We start from the raw sequence: 23,843 nt of genomic DNA, 5'->3' as shown, positions 1-23,843 counted from the left end.
AATTAAAATTTATAATATAATAAAATAATGTGTTAATTTCCATTTTCATTAAGATTTTTACTCTTTTTACTTAATAACAATAGACTTAATTAATAATAGGAGATACAGGCACCCCATCAATTATTTCATTGAATTGTATATCTAAATTATAAAATAATAATAATAATAATAATAATTTAAATATTATTATTTTTACATTGAATATTAATATCTTTGCATTCATTATTCTTATTTATAAGTATAGTTTTGAATTTCAAATTTTAATAATATTTTGAAATTATTAAAAATTTATGCATTGATTGATTAATAAATCAAAAGAAATTCAACTGATTTTGAATGGGTTAATAAATGAATGGGTCAGATTCAATGTTTGAGAAATTTCAAAAATTAAACCTCCTTTTGGAGTTAGGGTTAACCTTTAAAGAGCAATAATAAGCTAAGCTCAAATCAAAATTATAATATTAATATACGATGGATTATAGAACAATTGTTATCTAAACTTTTATTCCTCAATTTCATAGTTAGTCCACTAAATAATTTTCTTCTAACTATAATATATATTTTAATAATTAAAAAAGTATCATGTATATATATTAATCAGTTAATTTTATTCATTTTTTATTTTATTAACACAACGAAATTTGATTAAAAAACAAATATGGAGGTATAATTTTTAATTATTTTGATATGGTGTTGTCCGGCCTATTAAAACCCGTGTTCGTGAAGACCTAGGAAACTGCCACTTTTCAGTGCAGCTTTTACTTTTTTGATGAGCGGTAAGAATTTTGGGGCAATTGCTTTTGACTAATTATCCTCATTTTTCTGCTATTTCCACCTTTTTTTTCCTTCTTCTTCCCCATCTTTCCCGCTTCTTCTTTTCTATTTTCCTTTCCTTTCAGTGTTATACCATAAAATCCCATATATACCGCTTTTGCTTTTTGTTGACCACTTCCCCATCTTTCCCACTTGTTGACCGCTTTTGCTTTTGCTTTTTATTAACAACCCCTTTTTCTTCCGCATCTGCAGCACTTTCCGGGATCGCAGTTCGCAGGCAGCCTAAAAAATGGGATTTGGAGCTCTAAGAAGCGTAAGTCGTTCGCTCTCAAGAACCCTATTATCCCGTACCTCCACTTCCCCTACAACATCTCTTTTTCCACCTTCTCCATCTCCAAAACTCGACTTCTGTTTCGCCCTCCGTCAGTCTCCATGGTTCCAGATTTCGAGTCATTTCAGCGTCTTCTCTGAGTCGAACCATTTCGATGGATTAACTGACTCTCGCTTTCCAAAGCGAAGACCTCAGGATAAGCCTCGTCGAAAAAGGGCCAGCTTGAGACCTCCTGGTACTGTTTTTATTTTAATCTGTTAATGGAATTGCAATTTGATTTGGGACTTTTAGTAAGATTAGGGTTTTGAAGCGATTTAGAGGTTTATATTTTTGTTTGTTGGAATTTCTGGGTGTAATTTTTTGAATTAGATAGAAATGCCTAACGTAATTAAGATATGCAGGGCCGTATGCTTGGGTTAAGCATGTACCAGGCCAACCTATTCAACCCAGTAATCCTAATGAAGGAAGTGTCAAGAGAAGGAATGAGAAGAAGCGCATAAAGCAACACAGGGCCTTTATAAAGGTGCGCAAATCTTGAATCTTACACACTTAATTTGCTAGTCTTTGATGAGTTTTGTAGGATATTTAAATTGGAATTTTCATATACACATAATTAATGAGTTTGTGAAATGTGAACCAATGTATAATTGGATAAAGAAGCTAGATTTTTGTTTAACTCAACTCAATTAAACCTTTATCCCAGGCTATATGAGATTTTAATTTAAACTAACCATTGTGTTTGAGGGAATGTCTATGGCTGGAGCCTGTTTTGATTTCATTTACCAGTATAATATCAAATCCAGGCATCTGTATGTTAATAGAGTTGGTCATGGCTCAACATGACCAATGTCATGAGTATTCTCTTTGGATTATAAAATTTTAGTGTCAATTCTCTTTGAGGGTCCTAATAGTTTGTGTCCAGTGGTCTGAGTGTCAATATTTTCAATGGCGTCAAGTCTAGTGGTTGAGATGGTAATTTCTGATGCAAAGGATACATCTGCTAACTTGGGCTTTATATGACTTCTCACAATTTGCTTTCCTTTATGAAGTTTCATGCAAAATGATGGTTGTAATATATAGTGCAAATGGAGGACTTTGAATGCTAACATTTTGTCATATATTGTCCTACGACCACTCTCTTTCTAATTTACAAGTGGTAATCATGTTCAATATTTTTTAAGTTAAACTTATTGATTAATGTTAATTCTCTATTGAAGAAGTAGAATGACAGTATTAAAGCTTTGTCAAGGATCTTTTAAATATCTGTCTAAGTGACCATTATATGTTCCAAAACTGAAAGAGCTGTAGAAACTTGTGTTAATCTTCAGTTCGCATGACAGATGACAACATGTTATTCAAATTATCTTGTTGGAGACCCAAACAAATGAGTTGCTGATTAAGTCCTTATCTTCATCATTGTCTTCACAATTCTGATCTATCGTTCTTTTAAGGCTGATACACCACACAGTGAAGAAAACAGATTTCTTATTCCCATTTTTTTGGCCTGTATATTGAAATGTTTAATTTTCCTTTTTGGGGGAAGTTTTTGAACTATAAAGATGGGATTTAAATTGATCTTCGTGATGCATTTTTTGTGTTGAACATAAAATTGAAAGTGGGTATCATTATTGTTTAGCTTTATATAAATTAAGTTCAAGCCTTAGCTAAAGTTAGGTTGCTCCTTTGTGACTTAAATGTCACAAGTTTGAGTCAATGTAACAGTCTTTCTACTAAAAAGCAGAGAGATGCCATGTACAATAGATGACTCTCCCTAACCCTCACAACACAGAAAGTCCTGTGGGGACACCTATAACCCATTATTATAAGTATGTTTTTCTATTTACCAATCATTTAAGAACGCATGAACAAGTCCAAGAAAAATTATTTAACCAATGTGTTTACCATACTAGGAACTAATATTTAGTGTCATAAGATGTCAGTTAGAGGCTTGGAATTTCCATTAGGAGGTCTGAAGTTTGAATGCCGCTAAGTGAGATTGGGATTTTTTTTTTTTTTTTTGGTTGGGGGTGGGGAGTTACCTGCATTGTGTAGTTGATTCAATATTTCAATTTACCTAAAAAAAAAAAAGAGCATGTGGCTGTAATAATGAGCTCAGTTTTTAGAATGAGAAGATTCTGCATTTCTTACTCTCTTAAGTTTATTCTTCTTTGTGTAATTAACATGCATTGTCGTAACTACTGGCCATGTCTTACTGGGTACTGTGACTTTTACAGTTACTTGTAAGAAATAAGTAGCTCATGTACTTAGAATAAGAAGGTTGTCCTTTCGAAGTTTATGTAATCCCATTTTGTCTGATTTTGAGACATTATGAATGGGAAGCTGATATATTGGTTTTGAATGCCACCAGTCGGAGGCAAAGAAGCGGAAAGCTCAGTTACAGGAGGCTAAAAGAAAGAAAATTATCAAGAGAGTAGAGCGTAAGATGGCTGCAGTGGCAAGGGAGAGAGCATGGGCCCAAAGACTGGCAGAGCTGCAGCAGCTAGAGGAAGAGAAGAAAAAATCAATGGCGTAGTTTTTTTTTTTTTACTAGATCTTGCATGCATTTTTTTTTTTTTTTTTTTTTTGAACCTGCTTTTTTTTCTTTTTTTTGTTGTGTTCTGTTCTTTTTTCTTTTTTGATGATGTTAATCGTTCGTTAGATAGCATTTGGTCTTGAATTTGATTTGTTTTGATTGTGTTGTGTAGTTTTTTTTTTTGAACTGGGAGTGCAGGATTGAAAGACATTATTCATCATTGATGGTGTGTGCAGTGGTGGTGGTTTTAAACTAGTCCCCCCCATTCCTCGCCTTCTTTCTTTTCTGAAGAGACTAGATATTTTGCTGCTGTTTTTTCTGGGGAAAGTGAGAATTTCTGTTATGACTTTTTATCATCGTGCTATGCAGATATAGCATCTAAGGAAAAACAATTGAATCATTTAAATAATTTTATTGGATGTCATCTTGAAATGCTATAGCCCAACATGAAATGCCTTATATTTCTAACCCCATGTCTTGGCCTTTGTGCGTCATTTGGCTCACCAAATGAAACACTTAAAGAATAAATAATTGTTCTTCTCTTATTTGTAGAACTATATTTTATAGTTTAGGCTACGGAAGTATTATTTCAAATTTAATATTTAAACTAAATTTGTTGTTAATTTATTTGATTCTATTTCTTTATTTAAGAAATAAAGAACTTCATTCAACTAGCAAAAGACTGTATCTCAAGAAGTGCAACAGCAGAAATAGAGGCCGGCAAGTCCTGCATCCAAATTCATTCCTCGAAAGAGGAAAGAGCCAGTTTTGCTAATGCATGTGCAAGCTGATTAGCATTTCTAGTAACATGACTGAAACTAACAGAATTAAAAGAGCCTACGAGAGCCAAACTGTCAATCCATTTTATTTTAAATAATGCACAATATTCATCCATTTTTATTTATTGTGTTTAAATTCTTTTATTTAAAATTATTTATCATATTTAAAAATTAATATTTTTATTTATTTTTTATATTTATTAAACATAATAAATATTTATACAACAATTAATTAAATGAAAGAAAATATAATTTAATTGATTATTAATATATTTTATAAAAATAAAATTATTTAATTTTTTTTATATAAAATTTAAATATAATAAATAAAAATAAATAAGGTAATAACATATATGGATTAACCATGAAAAAGGACCCTAATGATGAACCGAGCATAGTTTTAGGAGTTGGGACGACACATGCCTTCTAAGCAAAGTGATCAAAGACCAATTTGCCAGCTTTTTGTTCCATTCCCCACCCGTTCAAATCATTCCCCTCTACCACTTCTTCATTAATTGAACAATTTTTAACCAACTTAGTTGTTCTTTTTTGTGCTAATTATTCATAACATTATTTGTTAATTGCAATTAATTAATTAAAGTTTGTATATTTGATATTTAAAAAAATTAAAACCACGCCTAGTATAGGATGCGACTCCATCTTCCAACATCTGGACATACAGTAATAATTGTAAAAGGGTATGGACATTTTGGTCAGAATAAAAGAGGTGGGAAGGGAGTATTTTTAACAGTTGTAGACAGAAGTTGAATACGTATCACAGATTCCCAAATTGGACGGTTTTTTTACACGGTAAAAAAACGCATACAGGAGTCGGCTCCATGTCGTTTTCGGCCGACCCAAGTCGTTTGACTACGTGTTGTTTAATTATTGGATGGAACGCTGACAAGTGACGTTAATCCACAAAATATGCTCTTCTTTCCCTCCCTCCTTCTAAATTTAAACTGATGATTTTAATTTAAGATTTTAAAGAATTTTGAATAGACTCCATGAAATAGTCTTAATCAATTTTATATAATGGATTGTAAACTTTGTTAAGCTATGAAATAGTCTTATTAATAGTCTACTGATTAAATCATTTGTATAATATAAAAAATATATAATTTAAAAATATTGGAAGAACAAACCAAAGGTACGGAAGCTTGTGAAATTTCCAATGACAAGTTATCTATGGTCTACGAGGAAAATCAAGGGAAAAAAAATGAAAAGATACGTTTGAGGAAGTTTCCCAAAGGAAAAAGAGAGTTTCCCAAAGAAAGGCGAGGTGAATGGGGGAAGGGAACTAGTTAAAACCCACCCACTGCACCTGCATCAATGAATAATGTCTTTTTCTAATCCTGCACTCCGACAGATCAAAACTTTTGTGCACAACGAAACACAATCAAATTCCTTCAAGACCAAATGCTATTGAGATCACTACTGGTTAACCCAATCAACAGTCAAGAAAGAACAACATACGAGAAACGTACAAAAGCAAGGTTTAGCATTCAACTAAAAATGGGAAAAGAGGCAATTGCGTATGCAGATGAGATCTAGTAAAAAAAAAATAACTACGCCATTGATTTTTTCTTCTCTTCCTCGAGCTGCTGCAGCTCTGCCAGTCTTTGGGCCCACGCTCTCTCCCTTGCCACTGCAGCCATCTTACGCTCTACTCTCTTGATAATTTTCTTCCTTTTAGCCTCCTGTAACTGAGCTTTCCGCTTTTTTGCCTCCAACTGGCAGCATTCAAAACCAATATATCAGCTTCCCATTCATAATGTCTCAAAATCAGACAAAATGGGATTACATAAACTTCGAAAGGACAACCTTCTTATTCTAAGTACATAGGCTACTTATTTCTTACAAGTAACTGTAAAAGTCACAGTACCCAGTAAGACGTGGCCAGTAGTTACGACAATGCATGTTAATTACACAAAGAAGAATAAACTTAAGAGAGTAAAATCATAGGTTAAATTGACACAAAGAAATGCAGAATCTTCTCATTCTAAAAACTGAGCTCATTATTACACCCACATGCTCTTTTTTTTTTTTTAAGGTAAATTGAAATATTGAATCAACTACACAATGCATGTAACTCCTCCCCCCCCCCCCCACCCCCCAAAGTAATCCCAATCTCACTTAGTGGCATTCAAACTTCAGACCTCCTAATGGAAATTCCAAGCCTATACTGACATCCTATGACACTAAATATTAGTTCCTAGTATGATAAACATATTGGTTAAATAATTTTTCTTGGACTTGTTCATGCGTTCTTAAATGATTGGTAAATAGAAAAACATACTTATAATAATGGGTTATGGGTGTCCCCACAGGATTTTCCGCGTTGTGAGGGTTAGGGAGAGTCATCTATTGTACACAGCATCTCTCTGCTTTTTAGCAGAAAGACTGTTACATTGACTCAAACTTATGACATTTAAGTCACAAAGGAGCAACCTAACTTTAGCTAAGGCTTGAACTTAATTTATATAAAGCTAAACAATAATGATACCCACTTTCAATTTTATGTTCAGCACAAAAAATGCAACACGAAGATCAATTCAAATCTCATCTTTATAGTTCAAAAACTTCCCCCAAAAAGGAAAATTAAACATTTCAATATACAGGCCAAAAAAAGGGGAATAAGAAATATGTTTTTTTTCACTGTGTGGTGTGTCAGCCTTAAAAGAACGATAGATCAAAATTGTGCAGACAATGATGAGGATAAGGACTTAATCAGCAAGTCATTTGACCTGGTACACGCTTAACCCAAGCATACGGCCCTGCATATCTTAATTACATTAGGCATTTCTATCTAATTCCAAAAATTACACCCAAAAATTCCAACAAACAAAAATATAAACCTCTAAATCGCTTCAAAACCCTAATCTTACTAAAAGTCTCAAATCAAATTGCAATTCCATTAACAGATTAAAATAAAAACAGTACTAGGAGGTCTCAAGTTGGCCCTTTTTCGACGAGGCTTATCCTGAGGTCTTCGCTTTGGAAAGCGAGAGTCAGTTAATCCATCGAAATGGTTCGACTCAGAGAAGATGATAAAATAACTCGAAATCTGAAACCATGGCGACTGACGGAGGGCGAAACAGAAGTCGAGTTTTGGAGATGGAGAAGGTGGAAAAAGAGATGTTGTAGGGGAAGTGGAGGTACGGAATAATAGGGTTATTGAGAACGGACAAATTACACTTCTTAGAGCTCCAAATCCCATTTTTTAGGCTGCCAGCGAACTGCGATCGCTGAGCATAGCAAATTAGCAATGCCAAGTTACTGCTAAGTCAAGTTCAAGTCGAGTTAATCGGGTATTTCCATGGCCTGTTTCGAGAGGTTTTCAAATCGGGTTAACCATCCAACTGGTTAAGGAAGACATCAATATTCATAGACCAGTTTTTTTTTTTTAAATAAATCGAAATTAAATTAAATAAATATACTATATAAAATATGGATTAACATTTTTATTAAAAAAATAAGGTAAAATATTTATCTAATAAGATATTTGAAAAAAAATAATTTTTTTTTTAAATTTCATTTTGGTTCTGAGTTTTAAATGAAATTCATATTAGTTAGTAAAGTGTGTTGGGCTTTTTGTACAACAGATTTTGTAAAAAATATGTATGGACTTGTAATGGCCACAAAATGTCTTGTTAATATTTTCACCTTATGGTTTATTAGTTTATATAACCATCAACAACATATTAATAATTAACATACAAAATTAATCTGCTAAAATATAGAACAATATCATTAAATATTTTTTATTATTGATAAAATTAGCATAAATATAAATATATTAAATTCCACCAATACCCATCCACAGCATAAATAAACATTTATAAAAAATTCTTTTAATATTATATTTGTATTATAGAAGGAACAACGTAACCCGCGGTGAATACTCATGACATTGGTCATGTTGAGCCATGAGCAACTCTATTAACATACAGATGCCTGGATTTGACATTATCCTGGTAAATGAAATCAAAACAGGCTCCAGCCATATACATTTCCCCAAACACAATAGTTAGTTTAAATTAAAATCTCATATCATTTAAAAAAATTAAGTTGGATAACAAAATCTCAACTTTAAAATTCTCCCGTTACAGCAGCAGGAAGTGCTTCATTTTCAGCATTCCCTGGCCTTGTTCGGCCATGAAAATATATTCCAGCCTGATTAAGCAAAGAAAGCAAATTCAGTAACTCCTCATTAGGCAGTTTTGAAGGTCTCTTACTTTCAAAGCCATTAGCTTTTAGAACTTTATTAATCCTCTCCTTGTAAGAACTCAAATCCTTTTCAGAGCCAGAACACGGATGGCAGCTTTGTTCATGGCTCGTTTCTTCTTCTTCTTCTTCTTCTTCTTCTTCTTCAGCAGCAGCAAAATCATAGTATCTGCTTGTGATCCCATATTCACCATGGAAGCCCCTCATCTTAGATAATCTAATTAGCTCCATGACCTTTTTCTTCTGCTTAAAAATTGCTGCCAAGGTCTTATTTTTATTGCTAAAGCAGGTCCTTGTGAAAGCCCACCATTCATCAAGGTTCACGCTAGGGATTTCAGCTTTGGGGCGGATTATTACCACAGAAGAATCAACCTTTGGACACGGAAGAAAATCCCGCTTGCTTACATCCATCACAAACTCAACTTTCGCAGCCAACTTCACATTTACAGCCAATCTGTTGTACTCCGAGTCACCAGGATTAGCTAATAATCGCCGAGCAAACTCTTTCTGAAGCAGAAGTGTGAGACTTCGAAAAGGGTTAGCTCCATACACCAGTTTAGTCACAAGAGGGGATGATATTCCATACGGAATGTTTGCCACAACGAGATCAAACTGCGGAAACTTGGCCTTTAATGCATCCCCGCACAAAATCTACAACAACCCACGCCCCGATAAGTTAATATACTGAAAGAAAAAAAAAAAGAAAAAAAGCTTCTATCAGTCATTTCAACGAACAGTTACAGACAATTTAACTTACGTCAAGCTTTTCATGAAGGCCATGCTCAGAAACCCGTTTACAAAGAATCTCCACCATTCGCTTGTCAATTTCAACAGCAACAACCTTCTTGGCGACCTCGAGAAGCCTGATAGTAAGATTACCCGTGCCCGGTCCGATCTCTAGGACAGTGTCAGTGGACTTTATTTGAGATATACGAACAATTGTATCCAGAACTCGTGGATTAGTAAGGAGATGTTGGCCTTTGCTTTTGTACAGATACAAATTCCCTTCCATATCGTTCTCCGCATTTCTAATTTTCTTGCCATCTTCACTGTTCCTTCTACGAGCATGAGGATGAACGGTTATTGTTCGAAGTTCTCGAAGAGAATTTAGGTGCAAAATGGATTGAATAAGGTAGAATCGAATTGATTTTGGAATGGAAAGAAGTTGATTTTTTAACGGGACAATCATCGAAAATGCAAAACTTTTCCAACGCAACTGGCAATAAAGTAAAGCAAGAACACGAAACAAGGAAGACCAGTCTGAGAACACGAAGTGAGAAGGCGATACAGTGTTAGCACGAATTGAACCGGGTTTTTCAGGACTACGTCGTTTTATGCAAACTAAAATACCAATTTTTTGGGTTCCCCAATTTCCCATCCTAAATTCTAATTCTCACTTCCCTGCTTTCCCAGTCCCATGCTTCAGCTCGAAGAAGTTCCGACGACTCCGACGGTCGGACATTGAAGCTTCAGTCTCTGTCCTCAACCACAGTTGCTTCTGATACCTCTCTCACTGATTAAAACTGAAAGCAATAGAGAACAAGTGAAAGGGGCAGAGAGAATTTCGTGGTGTGCTTTGGAACCCTTCGTTGGCCGTCGAAGTTCTGGCAACGCTTTATTCATCGGCACCCTCATCTGGCGCTCTTCCTCTTCAAATCGATATTTTTCTCCTTTCTTCTATTCATTAAGCACTGTCATCACCTCTACTGGTAACTATTTCTTGCTTTTTATTTGTTTGGGTTTTGAATTATACAATTTCTGAAGCTTTAAATCCTAGAAATTGACCCATAAATGAATTGATAAGATGATATGTGATTGTCTTAGGCTATTGGCTATTTTTTGTAAATATTGTGATAATTGTTATCGGTACAGGGGGTTGGACATGTGATCCTTTGGTTCTAGGACAGAATTTAATTCTTTTTTGAAGGAAGTTATATTTATGGGCTGCGCTTATAATTATTTGTAATGTCTGCCGCTGCCACCGCCACCGCCACCGCCACCGCTGCACCAACCACCACCTCCACAACAAGTGGATTAGGTGTCATAATTTTTTCTTTTGTAAGAAAATCACATATTTATTAAACATGCTTTTTTTTGTTATTGCTTTTGCTTTATAGCAAAAAATCAAAAAACAATGAGAATCAATTTATAAGAAGTAAAAAAGCTGAACCAATGGTACCCATGTTTTATGATTTTGGTGTTGGTGCAATTTTTTCTTTTTGGAAGTTATTCTTCACTGCATTTTTGCTATATATATATATATATATATATATATATATATAAAAGAGTTCTTGTTTCTCTTTTTTACCAGGGTCCATTTTATTCCCTCTATATATGACAGCAAAACTAAGTCTCTTGCATATTAGATCATAGTGTTTTATCAGGATAGAGAAACACTTACTCCTCCAAATTTGCCTCTATTGTGGGTAATTGTGATGAAGTGACTCAATTCCAACTCCATAAGTATATCTCAATTTTCTATCTCCACTAATATAGCATACACTTTTTAAAAGATCAAAAGGTCTTTAAAAGAGTTGTAATAGAGCTAAAGGGATAATAACTTGGTTGTCAATGAAAGGTTTTTAGGGAATACAAATATGAGGATAGTATGTATACATAAAATATCAAGTATACTAAGTTTATTCTACTGATTTTGTATAAAGAGGAAGGACTTTTGGTTTTTTATAGTGCCAAGCATGCTTCCATGATATTTATCTTTGGACTTCTTCTTCTTTTTTTTTGTTTTTTTTATTTTTACTTATGTCTCTTTTGTCCTCTCTCCCAAACTCATTGCTTTTGCTAGGTTGGAAAGGCAATTTTTTTTTTTTTTTTAATTTCAATTGCACACTTGGACTCTTTCTTAAGTTCTACATCCTCTCTCAATTTTTTTTGTTGCACTTAATATATTTTTTACTTATGCATTTAGCTTCCTCAGAAGGGTAGGGTAGGTGTTGAGGCTAGAGGCTAGGTAAATAATATGGATAAGCAATAAATTCTAAGGGATAAATATAGGCTTCAAGTTGGCTGCAAGGGATATATATTTTAATTAGGGGTGGCTAAGGCTTAGAGAGGTTATATCAAAGAATGCCTTAATCATCTCTTCAATAAGGATATACTAGGATTTCGCCTCGATAGGTCCAAGAGACATGTTCTAGAGTTGGTGAGACATTTTTAGGTTTGCTTGTATTTCAAAAATTCTCTCCTAATTTTACAAGTTCAATGTGACAAATTAATAGCTATGAAGGGGTTTAACTAGTTTAACTCCACTTAGGTGATTAAGTTCTTCACAAACAACATATTGAAGCCTTTTTGCCCCATTCAGTTACATTTATTCATCTTTCTCAGAGAGTCCAATCATTAGCTCATCAAGGTTTTAGTTATAATTCTAAGTTAAAAACTTTTTGAAAAAGTCCAGAATTTTCAAAATTTATAAAAATTTTCTAGATTTTTGGCACACAAATATAATATAGACACAATAAGGTGATGAAATGCAATATATGAATGCAATGCATGAAATACACCCCTAAACTCAAATTTGACATTGTCCTCAATGTCATCAAGATATCATAAACAAGTCAAGAGCAACATCATAAATATAATAACAAGGAAAAGCTAATGGATATAGAATACTCCCCCTTGAAGCGTGCCTTCCCTTGAAGATTTATGAGTTTGATCTCCATTGCTCCTCTCAAGTGCTTCTTGAACCTACAAAGTGGACAAATATCGAAATTAAGTTTGGGAGAGTGATAAACAAAAGAAATAAATAAAAAAAGTGCAAAGATTAAATTTAAAACTTGGGTTGCCTCCCAAGAAGCGCTAATTTAAGGTCATTAGCTTGACCCCTTTTAGAATTGCTGATCAAAAAGCGGTTTTCGCCCATAGTAGTTGTCATGTAACACCACATATGGGTCTTGATTTGTGGTACCCTCAAGATTGACAAGATTTAGAATAAGATTGCACATAGCATGAATAACACATGGTTTCGAGTTATCTGCTTGGGAAGAGGACTGCTTTAGCTCATAGAGGACATGTGATGATGTAGGAGGTGTCCATGATAGAAAAGGGTCTTCTGGTGGTGTATGTGTAAACATCATTAATGAACTTAAATTGATAGTCTCATCAATTTCTTCATCCATCACCTTTATCTCTAATTTGTCTTCATGGAAGCACTCTTCCAATGATCCCCCAAGTATAAAGGAGTTGTTTCCTTCAGCTCTAGGTTCCACTTGTTCTTTAAGTAACTCCTGTTCTTGTGGGAATTCTACTGGTAAGTCATCTTCAAATGAATTTTGTTCTTGAAGCTCAACTTCTTCTTTAGGTTCAAATTCCCATGAAGCTTCTTCATTCTCCCAACTTTGTTCATATAATTCCTCTTCATAAAGTGATAGCTCATTGTTCACCATTAGTTTGTCAAAATTTTCGAATGGAGCTATCAACTCTTCAAGTCCCACTCTCCTCTCTAATTATAGCTCAAATGGTTGGTGTGAAATATTATGTTGATAGATGTCTGGAGGGTATTGGTGACTCAAACCCTGCAATGAAGGATCCCAATGCCAGTGGTAATGAAAATCTGCCATGTCATTCAACAAGTGAATGGCATCTTCATGGTCTCTTTAAAGAACATGATCACCAGTAGTCCAAGCTCCATAATCTACCCAATTCCTTATTGCTTCATTCAAACCATTGTAGAAATTGAGAGTGAATTCATAATTTGAAAGATTATGATTGGCAAATTGCTCTACCAATTCATTAAATCTTCTCCAAGCATCGTGAAAAAGGTTCATTGTGTTGTTGAATAAAGCTTGTGAAGACTTGTTGGTGAAACATCTTAATGGTCCTCACAAGAAAAACAAGTAAAAATAAAATTAGATAAGAAATAAACTATAAAAGAAATAAGAATGTCTAGAGTAATCAAATCACTAATCATTCAATATCAAGCAACGGTCGCCGGCAACGGCGCCAAAAACTTGTTTGCTGGTTTTTCAACCACCGCAAGTGCATGGATCACTAACAAGTAATAAAGTGATAAGTAGAGTATCGTTCCCACGAGGACCGTGTTGAGTACCGAATTATAGTGATTTTAATTATCCAGACGATTGAATTATAGAGAAATAATAATTAAATCTAAGCTAAAAGAAATAAAGTCTAAAACGGTTATCTAAACTAAAATAGTAATGGATGAGAACATTTTAGAGGTAAGGGTTCACACTTCAATCAATTATAAAATCAATCTAATTCATTCAATAATTGGGAGATTATTACTTTGATGGAAATTAATCCTAAGTTATCTTAAGTCCTCTCTCAAGGCATTCAAGGTGTATTTTAATTAACCTAAACTCTACTTTCGTGGTGATCAAATTAATTAAAACCCTTTAAGATCTTTGATTAATTTTGGAACTCCACAAAGGTCATCAGCCTATCTCTAGGTCAGATTTCCTAGGTTTAAAATCCCGATTTTCTAATATTAACCTTCACCTTTCAGTCCTTCAATTAATATCTGTAATCAATACTAAGTGGGTACCAACACATAACATGCATTAAGATCACAAGAGATTGAATCAAAGAATAAAATACACAATGTATTAAATAAAATCAAACCAGATCCATAATTAAATTGAGAGTGCTACACCCTAACCCAAGAAAAAAGAACCTACTCACCCATTGTGGGTTTTACAATCAAGTTTATAAAAAGATAAAGAGAAGACATGAGAAGAAAATAGAGTGAAAGAACTCAGAAAGAGAGTTGCAACCTTGGACTTTTGGAACTTCAGCAGAAAATCTCTTTTAGCAATCTTGCAGATTTTGTTTCTCCCTTATCTCTCTTGAGGTTGATGTGTCTCCTTAAATGTAAATCGGCTCTTGAATGTTAATTCTCTCCCCTAATCGTAAATTCTGCTCTCAACCTTAATTCCTGACTTGTTCTATTTATATCTGGTGTAAAAACCCTAATTTCAGAGTCCTAGAAGCATTAGGAGTCCATCCGGGTCGAATTGGAGTGAAGAAAAATCGTATCAGAATTGCTGTCAGAGGACTTTACATGGCCCGTGTAATGTTACACGCCCCTGCCCCGTGTAACTTTCTGCTACTCTTGTTTTTCAAGTTTTCTTTGTCCAGAAGATTACACGGAGTCCAGGAAGTTACACGGGACAAGTTACACGGCCCGTGTAATGTTTTTGGCATTGTATTATTCACATTTTGACCTTCAAAATCTCTTCTAAACTCGTCTTTGATTCTAGAATCACATAAAAACACCTGATAAAATATAAAAATCAATGAATTGAGTTGAATTAACATGTTTTCTAAAATAAGAATGAAAACATATAAAAATAAACATAAAATGATACTAAATGCTAACAAAATGCAATGCATGTTAATCTTAAATGTCTATATAATTTGATGCAATCAGGAGTCTTGCAAACCATTTTTGGTTACCAATATAGAGAATCGGGACTTTCAGGTGGAAGGAGACCTTCCACGCACTTGCAATTAAGTGAAATCACATTCAAAATAATCATATGAGTTCAATTTATTTCTGCATAGGTCATGGTGAAATTTGTAGCTTTTAGTAGCTTATTCTGATAAGTGGCTGAATTTGTCAGCGATAATGGCATTGTTTTTTGAAACAGTATTGCTTTTGCTGGTAGGTTTAGTTGTTTGTGCTAAATCATTACGCAAGGACAAATTATTAAGAATCAGAAGAAACCCTCATTTCTTGCTCGTTGATTAGCTTGTTTTTGCCTAATAATGGGGCTCCTCAGCATCATCCGAAAAATCAAGAGAAAAGAGAAGGAAATGCGTATATTGATGGTGTATGTATCCATTCAACTCTTTGTGCTTTTTACCTCCACCCACATACCCATATTCTTAGATACAAGTTGTGTGGGTTGTATGTTATGCAGGGGCCTTGATAATTCTGGAAAGACAACAATTGTTTTGAAGATAAACGGGGAAGATACTAGTGTTATCAGTCCTACACTTGGTTTTAATATCAAAACCATCACTTACCAAAAGTAAGATTTTGTTTTCACATATATTTTGGTTCTTGTGATCACAAATAGGTTGTGTTTAGTGCACCTTGAATTAGTTTTTTTTACATTTGCTATTTGTCATGAACTGATTGGAGCCATTTTGGTTGTTGAGTACTTTTTTCTTGTCTACGTTATCTACAAATGAACTGAAATTTTCTACTTTATCTGGCTTTCAGTTGTATATCACTCTGTTGAGTGCAAACTTTTGATTCTATCATTCCAAATTACAAATATTTGGAGACATTGTATTTGCATTCATAGAGAACTCCAATAGCCACGAAATTTGCCTTATCTTTGTTGAGGAATGCAATTGGATATTTTGACAACACCATCATTTTATAGTTATCCATCAAATTGTCAAAGTTATCAATTATGCTTTTTTGTTTTTCTGTAATTGGCATGGCACTACAGTATTTCTTCTTTGTTGTAGAGTCAACCGAGTATTAGACGAGGTTTCTTAAATTAGAATTTGAATTCCTGTGACTTTTTATTGCAGTGCAAGAGCCTCAAACTTGTTATTTGGCAGGTATACCTTAAATATATGGGATGTTGGGGGCCAAAGAACTATAAGATCTTATTGGAGGAACTACTTTGAGCAAACTGACGGCTTAGTTTGGGTAGTTGACAGTTTGGATCTTCGAAGGTTGGATGATTGCAAAATGGAACTTGATAATCTTTTGAAGGAAGAGGTATTTTCCAGTTTAATTTTCGTTTTGGTAATTGTTTAACAATATTGCTTTTATCTTTTCTTAGTATTATTGAAAAGTGTGACTAGATGCACATCATTGTTTCTTTGCCCTTTCTTTTGTTTATTTGATTTGTAAATTCTTCATCCGACAGAGGCTGTCTGGAGCATCTTTGCTAATACTAGCAAATAAGCAAGACCTAAAAGGTGCTCTTACACCAGAGGAAATTGCTAAGGTGAGAGTTCTGGTCAGTAAATCTTGTAATTTGTGTTTATTAGTATTTTTTGTCTTCTTAGACAACTTGAAATTTGTTGTCCTGTTTTCATTTTATTACTTCTCTGCTCAATGTCCATACATTTTCATTCTGATGATTTAGTTGTGAACTTGAATTTGATAGTTGAGCATGGGCATCAACTTGGGAATCTTGCTTTCTCAATTATGTTGTTAAGAATGCTTGTTTCAGCAGCTATTGATAGTGTTTAGGAAAGTGAATGCTGGCCCTTCCTACTCTCAATATGTCAAGGTCAGAAAGAGGACAATGAACCATCTTCATGGTTTACTGATTACAGGAGTCAATATGATGTGCATATGTCTTTTAAAATATTTGTAACTCTCCAGTATTAGATAATGAAATAATCAGAGTTCAAAAGGGTTAAGCATGCATAGTATCTTTGACCTTTGGCTTCAAAAAAAATCAGCTTAAGCAACTGTTCTTCACTCCATTCTATATTGAAATTCTCTCTCTCTCTCTCTCTCTCTCTTTCTATATATATATATATATATATAATTTCTTGGATCTTTTTTCTTAGAATTTCATCCTTTAGCGTATCTTTGGTGATCCATAGGTTGCCTTTCATCTTTTGAAATCCTAAAATGGTGTTTGACACTTGTGCAGGTGCTAAACCTGGAGAATATGGACAAAACCCGACATTGGAAAATCATGGGCTGTAGTGCATACACAGGGGAGGGACTGCTTGAGGGATTTGATTGGTTGGTTCAGGACATCGCCTCTCGAATCTACGTGCTTGACTGATTCATCTGTAAGTCATTATTCCACACAGAAAATTTCAATTGCATTTGATGATAGCTGGATTTTCTCCCCCAAGTTGCCCATATTTGTATGTCTTTTCTGAAGTTGCCCATTTACTTGATTGGCTCATAATCTTTCTTCATTGAATAAATTGATACTACTGTGTTGTGCATTGCATTTGAACTTGCAAGCCTAAGGAATGTGAGAAGGCCTATTTCATAAAAGATAAAAAAGATGATGTGGCCGAATTGGTTAGGAAGGAAGGAGCTGCATAATTGAAACTTCAACTAGAAATTTGTGCGAGCCCACTAAAGAAACATCAAGTAATCACCAATCACAAGGCTGCCCCGGCCCATAATGGCCCACCTTTGGTTCAGAACCAGCAGACAGCTTTGGTTAGGTTCTTTAATACTTCTACAGGACCAACTCGCTCTCAATATTCAAAGATTAAATGCACAATGCTCAAATCATGTTCATCCAAAAAGGACCCAACAAATTCAATAATTAAAGTGTTGATATAAAAAAAAATTGAAATAATAATAATAGTAATAATAAATCCATAATATCTAGCACTGTGCGCTATTTTTTTTTTTTATCATAGAATTATAAGACTTTGTATTATATATTAATCTTTAATTAATTAAATTTTATTATTGTATTATAAACTTCTGAAAATTGAATATTCTTCATTGATGATAGTAAAATAGCTAAAATTCATGATTTTGAAACATCAGCAACTAAAACCTATTTCAAGGAAAATCTTTGAAATTTTTTGTATTCCATAAAAAAAAAAAAAAGAAAGAAAGAAAGAAAAGAGAGAAGCAACTCAATTATTTTAAGGAGAGAAGAACCTAAAAATATAATAACAAAAAAGTAAAAGAAAAATGTGGGGGGTGAGGTCAAAGGTGGGCAAGAACACTGATGAGCAGTGTGATGTTAGATAAAGTTTTGAGCTTTTTGCATTTGGAATTTCTATGTGGCGTGCACAACATAATCACCACATCACTTTCTCTGGTCTCTACAACTACAAGTGAAGAGCCGGCACATGAGTTTTGATCATTATCCACGAGAACGGTTTTGGTTTTCCTTTGCTAAGATATTGTATCCATAGAAACGACTTATTTGATACAGTCTAAGCATGATAATGACCCATTTCATGCAAAACAAAGTGATTAACGACTTAATATATATATATATATATATATGAGCTTAATTGCTTTATAATTTCATCTTTTCTTGCTCTAATTCTGCTTAGTAAAATAATAATTTCAAATCTCTCTAATATTCAATATTCCAATTTTTTTTAAAGAGGAAAAATTATATATGCTAATTGTGTGATTAATATTTTTTTTCAGTCAATATTAATTATTGATTGCATGCATCAAAGTCGCCTTATCATAAAGGTTGTGTAGTATGCAATAATGGCAATCGAGAATAAATGCTGTAATGGGTAGCTAGGTCAATTGGCAAGTGTAATTCCACCCTATCCTCTTCACCCAATTCTGTGATAATTGCCCACCCTTTTTTTTTTTTTTTTTAATGTTGATTTAGTGCCTTCCCGATGTACACCTAATATGCAAAACCCAGCCTAGCTTCATCCAATATATATATATATGTATTTATTTTATTTTTATGAGAAAATTATCTGTATTGGTTATATAAATAGTTAAGAAATGTGATTTTTAATTATTAAATTTAAAAAATAAACAATTGTTTAAATTAATAAGCCCCTTCAATAAATATGACATTTAAAGCAAGTAATCCAATTTTAGGTCAAATTAGCTTTTAAAAAATAATTTAAAAAAAAAATTATCAAAATTAAAATCGAAATTGAACCAATTGTAGGTTTTGGTCCCTTTTGACCATTTTTAGGTATGGACTTCTAAATAATAGTTGTAATTTACCTTAATTACAAAATTAGTATAATAATCTCACACCTAAACTAATCAATGAATATTTTTGTTATAATATTTTAAATTTTTAAAAAATAAATTATAAATATTATAACAAATATTTATGACTTTATTCCAAAAAAATAACCCCCACAATTTGAGACGTGAACATCAGAATTAGTTACTCCTTTTGCGTTAATTTCAAACCTAAATGCGCCATTTTGTACAAAAAACAAGGGACCACGTTTGTTCCAGAAATTTTGAAATTGAATTGAGTAATTTAATAATATCTAATTAATAAAATGGAATATTTTATTAATTATAAAATGGCTTATACATTTTCTTGTGGGAAGCTTTAAAAATCTTATTTATTAAGCAGGAATTTACTAAATTCACTATTTTAAGTGAATGAGAAATTTCATTAACAATTAAATATTTTAATAATAGAGTTTTAAAATTGTGTGAATTACATACAATTGAATATAAAATTATCTTCAATTAATAAAGGAAAGAACGAAAACAAGTGCCCATGACATGTACTCTGAAGCCCAACAAATCTAGACCGTCAGATTCCCCTATTCCATGGAGAGGATTTAAGGAAATGCGTAAATATCACGCCACATGCATATTTCCCTTGCTTATAGGACACTTGACCCCTCGACCTTCATCAACTTCTTGCTTTTCAACGGTCCCCCCCCACCCCAAATTGGGAACGCTTTCAATCTCACACCCTACTCCAAAATCCATCTTTCCTTTTCTCAAGGAAAAGTATCAAAATTAATATTTGTTAAGTACTAAATATTTTTGCATATATTATTTAAAAAAATAAAATAAAATCATTTATTTAAAAATACTACACTAATAACTAGAAATTTCAACTATAACTCAAATTTAAAAATTTCATAACTCTAAGGATAATTTCAATATCACTAACCATCGAATATTCTTTGACGGAATAAAATTTATGTACATAGTGTATGTGAATCTTACTAAATTAAGTTTTAGGTTAATAAAAGAAAATGGCAAAAAAAAAAAAAAACTAAAAAAGACCAAATAAAAATTATACTATAAAAAAAAACAATATTAAAGCCTTCCCTAATTTAAAAACTACATGACTACGCAAACCTACCCCACCCACCAAGAGGGGGAAAAAAAATTGCACATTAAGCTCCGAACGTAAATGAACCGGGTTCAACGTATCCGGTTCAACCTATCCTAATCCTCCCCCTAATCACGCTGCCTGGCTCTGTAATTAAAACTCTAATAATAATTTATCAAAAACTGGGTACAACTGCAGGAGCCAAATCGGGTTCTGCCTGACCCAACAACCCCTTTTTCTGCCGCATCTCCAGCACTTTCCGGTGGTGGTTAGAGTGCAGCTCGCCAGAGAAAGTCGGGCTACAAGCAGGTCTATACTCGGGCAGAAGCCGACCCGACTTATATCTGACTCCACATGCGTTGCAAAGAGTCTTGGCTCCTAGAGGACCGGTTCGCCATTGTGGAGTCTTTTGAACACCGCAATGGCTGCACCGCCGAGCCCCATGAGACCCGCCGCCGACCCCACTGCGCAACTCACCGGCCGGTCTTTTCTTTTGCTTTTTAGCAGTCGGTCTTCCTAAAAAAACCGGTTCTGTCGGTTCATGGTTCATACCCGTCGGGGTAAAGATGAGGTAACTGCTTGGAGGGCAAGGAGGAGAGGACGATGAGCTAGAGCTTGAAGATGATTCTGTCAACGAAGGTGACCCAAGAGGCCACCCTCTCACGCAGGTTCTTGCCCGCTTGCTTCGAGCCTTGGCCGGCACAGGAGTTTTAAAACATTGCTCTGTTAGAACTGGTTTTTGTAGTCCAGAAAGGTTGTCTTGGTTATGCTTCTCCTGTGAAATTCCAGCCGGGAACGGTGCGGAGTATTCTGAGTTGGAATCCTCCACAAAATGCGATAACCATTCAAGACTTGCCAAATCATCCTGCTGCAAAAATGGCAGCTCTAGTCAACAATTTTCCTAACAAATTAACAAAGAAAGCCGTCAGCTTTATTTTTGTTACAGAGAAGACAAACATACCGGAACCCCAAGTTCGCTAGCCGGAACAGACCCAAAATATTCTTTTGCAGAAAAATTTGAGCTTTGCTCGCTAATTTTATCGTCTTCAAGGACTTCTTTAGGAGAAACGGACACAGTATAAGCTTTTTCTTCTCCTGCTTCTTCCTCAATTAAACCAACTTCATTAGAGAAGTCCAAAAGCTCGTCCACGATAGAGTCATCAGACGACGCGCCGTTTTGCATATTTGGTACCCATAAATCGTCGAAAGACACTTGTGGGCTAAATTTGAGGGCCATCTCCTTCCTGATACTGGCTTTCAAAGCAACCTCAACGCACTCCATTTGGGTCTGAACAGAAAACTCAGAATTCAAGAAGGGAAAACTTGAAACAAAGTATTAAAAGATGAGAAATGAATTCCAATTACCTGAAGATGAGAAGAGGAAGTGGTTGCAGAGGGGAATTGGAAGATAAAAGGATGATGAGTTTGGTAAAGCATTAAATGAGAGACGAAATCGTCCGTGGATTTTATAAGAAAGCTTATTTCTTTCTTTTCCGTCTGTGCGGATAACTTTGTTTCCTTTTTAAGTAAATTTTTTACTTTATCTTTTCTCTATCTTCAGGATTTTATATAAAATGTACGTATTTATTTTAATTTTATACGGTTTCAAGTGTGTTATTTATTTATGATTTTTTTATAAGTATTTATTTTTTATTATCTATAATTTAGATTTAAAAAAAAAATTAAAATTTATAATATAATAAAATAATGTGTTCATTTCCATTTTCATTAAGATTTTTACTCTTTTTACTTAATAACAATAGACTTAATTAATAATAGGAGATACAGGCACCCCATCAATTATTTCATTGAATTGTATATCTAAATTATAAAATAATAATAATAATAATAATTTAAATATTATTATTTTTACATTGAATATTAATATTTTTGCATTCATTATTCTTATTTATAAGTATAGTTTTGAATTTCAAATTTTAATAATATTTTGAAATTATTAAAAATTTATGCATTGATTGATTAATAAATCAAAAGAAATTCAACTGATTTTGAATGGGTTAATAAATGAATGGGTCAGATTCAATGTTTGAGAAATTCCAAAAATTAAACCTCCTTTTGGAGTTAGGGTTAACCTTTAAAGAGCAATAATAAGCTAAGCTCAAATCAAAATTATAATATTAATATACGATGGATTATAGAACAATTGTTATCTAAACTTTTATTCCTCAATTTCATAGTTAGTCCACTAAATAATTTTCTTCTAACTATAATTTATATTTTAATAATTAAAAAAAGTATCATGTATATATATATATATATATATATATATATTAATCAGTTAATTTTATTCATTTTTTATTTTATTAACACAACGAAATTTGATTAAAAAAAAATGGAGGTATAATTTTTAATTATTTTGATTGAACGAATTGAAGCAATATACGGTTGATATGGTGTTGTCCGGCCTATTAAAACCCGTGTTCGTGAAGACCTAGGAAACTGCCACTTTTCAGTGCAGCTTTTACTTTTTTGATGAGCGGTAAGAATTTTGGGGCCATTGCTTTTGACTAATTATCCTCATTTTTCTGCTATTTCCACCTTTTTTTTTCCTTCTTCTTCCCCATATTTCCCGCTTCTTCTTTTCTATTTTCCTTTCCTTTCAGTGTTATACCATAAAATCCCATATATACCACTTTTGCTTTTTGTTGACCATTTGCTTGAGCTTTTTTTTTTTTTTTTTTATCTTATAACACAATCAATGATATTAAAGACATAGTTTTTTTTTTTTTTTAATTGAGGCTATAGTATACTCTCTTAGAAGGGTTTTTTACTTTTTTTTGAAATTTAATTATAAAATTACCTTTTGTTTTATCCATTAATTATTAAAAAAATAATTTTTACAAATGGGAAATATTAACTCTTACTCTCAATCCATTTTATTTTAACTAATGCACTATATTCATCCATTTTTATTTATTATGTTTAAATTCTTTTATTTAAAATTATTGATCATATTTAAAAATTAATATTTTTATTTATTTATTAAACATAATAAATATTTATACAACAATTAATTAAATGAAAGAAAATATAATTTAATTGATTATTAATATATTTTATAAAAATAAAATTATTTAATTTTTTTTATATAAAATTTAAATATAATAAATAAAAATAAATAAGGTAATAACATATATGGATTAACCATGAAAAAGGACCATAATGATGAACCGAGCAGAGTTTTAGGAGTTGGGACAACACATGCCTTCTAAGCAAAGTGATCAAAGAACAATTTGCCAGCTTTTTGTCCCATTCCCCACCCGTTCAAATCATTCCCCTCTGCCACTTCTTCATTAATTGGACAATTTTTAACCAACTTAGTTGTTCTTTTTGTGCTAATTATTCATAACATTATTTGTTAATTGCAATTAATTAATTAAAGTTTGTATATTTAATATTTAAAAAAATTAAAACCACGCCTATTATAGGATGCGACTCCATCT

At 33.1% G+C, this 23,843-nt stretch overlaps 4 protein-coding genes and 1 long non-coding RNA gene across 11 annotated transcripts; 2 read left to right on the top strand and 3 right to left on the bottom strand.

Annotated features, from left to right (window-relative positions):
- The first annotated feature begins 836 nt into the window (after positions 1–836).
- LOC110668518 (uncharacterized) lies at positions 837–3,663 on the top strand. The gene is made up of 3 exons (XM_058137380.1): positions 837–1,340; positions 1,507–1,628; positions 3,474–3,663. Exons 1-3 carry the CDS (start codon positions 1,064–1,066, stop codon positions 3,636–3,638), a joined length of 564 nt encoding a protein of 187 aa, XP_057993363.1. The 5' UTR covers positions 837–1,063; the 3' UTR covers positions 3,639–3,663.
- Positions 3,490–17,565, top strand: LOC110668517 (ADP-ribosylation factor-like protein 2). Of its 6 annotated transcripts, none has more exons than XM_058137379.1 (6): positions 3,490–3,634; positions 15,289–15,453; positions 15,544–15,654; positions 16,169–16,361; positions 16,513–16,593; positions 17,254–17,565. In XM_058137379.1, the coding sequence occupies exons 2-6, from the start codon at positions 15,389–15,391 to the stop codon at positions 17,389–17,391; spliced, it is 588 nt and encodes a 195-aa protein (XP_057993362.1). In that variant the 5' UTR covers positions 3,490–3,634; positions 15,289–15,388; the 3' UTR covers positions 17,392–17,565. The 6 variants fall into 6 exon arrangements, with proteins under 6 accessions (XP_057993362.1, XP_021685483.2, XP_021685481.2 ...); XM_021829791.2 differs by lacking the exon at positions 3,490–3,634 and adding an exon at positions 10,211–10,353 and having other exon boundaries at positions 15,372–15,453; positions 16,199–16,361; XM_021829789.2 differs by lacking the exon at positions 3,490–3,634 and adding an exon at positions 10,211–10,353 and having other exon boundaries at positions 15,372–15,453.
- Positions 5,822–7,855, bottom strand: LOC110668546 (uncharacterized). The gene is made up of 2 exons (XR_009144656.1): positions 7,361–7,855; positions 5,822–6,150 (listed from the first exon to the last, which is right to left on the bottom strand). It is a non-coding gene; the product is annotated as an uncharacterized LOC110668546 (long non-coding RNA).
- Positions 8,448–10,022, bottom strand: LOC110668514 (ribosomal RNA small subunit methyltransferase, mitochondrial). The gene is made up of 2 exons (XM_021829782.2): positions 9,402–10,022; positions 8,448–9,295 (listed from the first exon to the last, which is right to left on the bottom strand). The coding sequence occupies exons 1-2, from the start codon at positions 10,020–10,022 to the stop codon at positions 8,510–8,512; spliced, it is 1,407 nt and encodes a 468-aa protein (XP_021685474.2). The 3' UTR covers positions 8,448–8,509.
- A 2,750-nt stretch (positions 17,566–20,315) lies between the features above and the next one.
- Positions 20,316–21,914, bottom strand: LOC110668516 (GATA transcription factor 5). 2 transcript variants are annotated; one of them, XM_021829785.2, is made up of 3 exons: positions 21,745–21,914; positions 21,341–21,667; positions 20,316–21,247 (listed from the first exon to the last, which is right to left on the bottom strand). In XM_021829785.2, the coding sequence occupies exons 1-3, from the start codon at positions 21,814–21,816 to the stop codon at positions 20,555–20,557; spliced, it is 1,092 nt and encodes a 363-aa protein (XP_021685477.2). In that variant the 5' UTR covers positions 21,817–21,914; the 3' UTR covers positions 20,316–20,554. The 2 variants fall into 2 exon arrangements, with proteins under 2 accessions (XP_021685477.2, XP_021685479.2); XM_021829787.2 differs by having other exon boundaries at positions 20,316–21,244; positions 21,745–21,870.
- Positions 21,915–23,843: the final 1,929 nt, after the last annotated feature.

This window comes from Hevea brasiliensis, chromosome 16 (assembly GCF_030052815.1).
Source record: "Hevea brasiliensis isolate MT/VB/25A 57/8 chromosome 16, ASM3005281v1, whole genome shotgun sequence".
NCBI classification, from domain to species: domain Eukaryota; kingdom Viridiplantae; phylum Streptophyta; class Magnoliopsida; order Malpighiales; family Euphorbiaceae; genus Hevea; species Hevea brasiliensis.
Note: the sequence above shows the minus strand (reverse complement) of the source record. Positions and strands in the feature narration are given on the sequence as shown.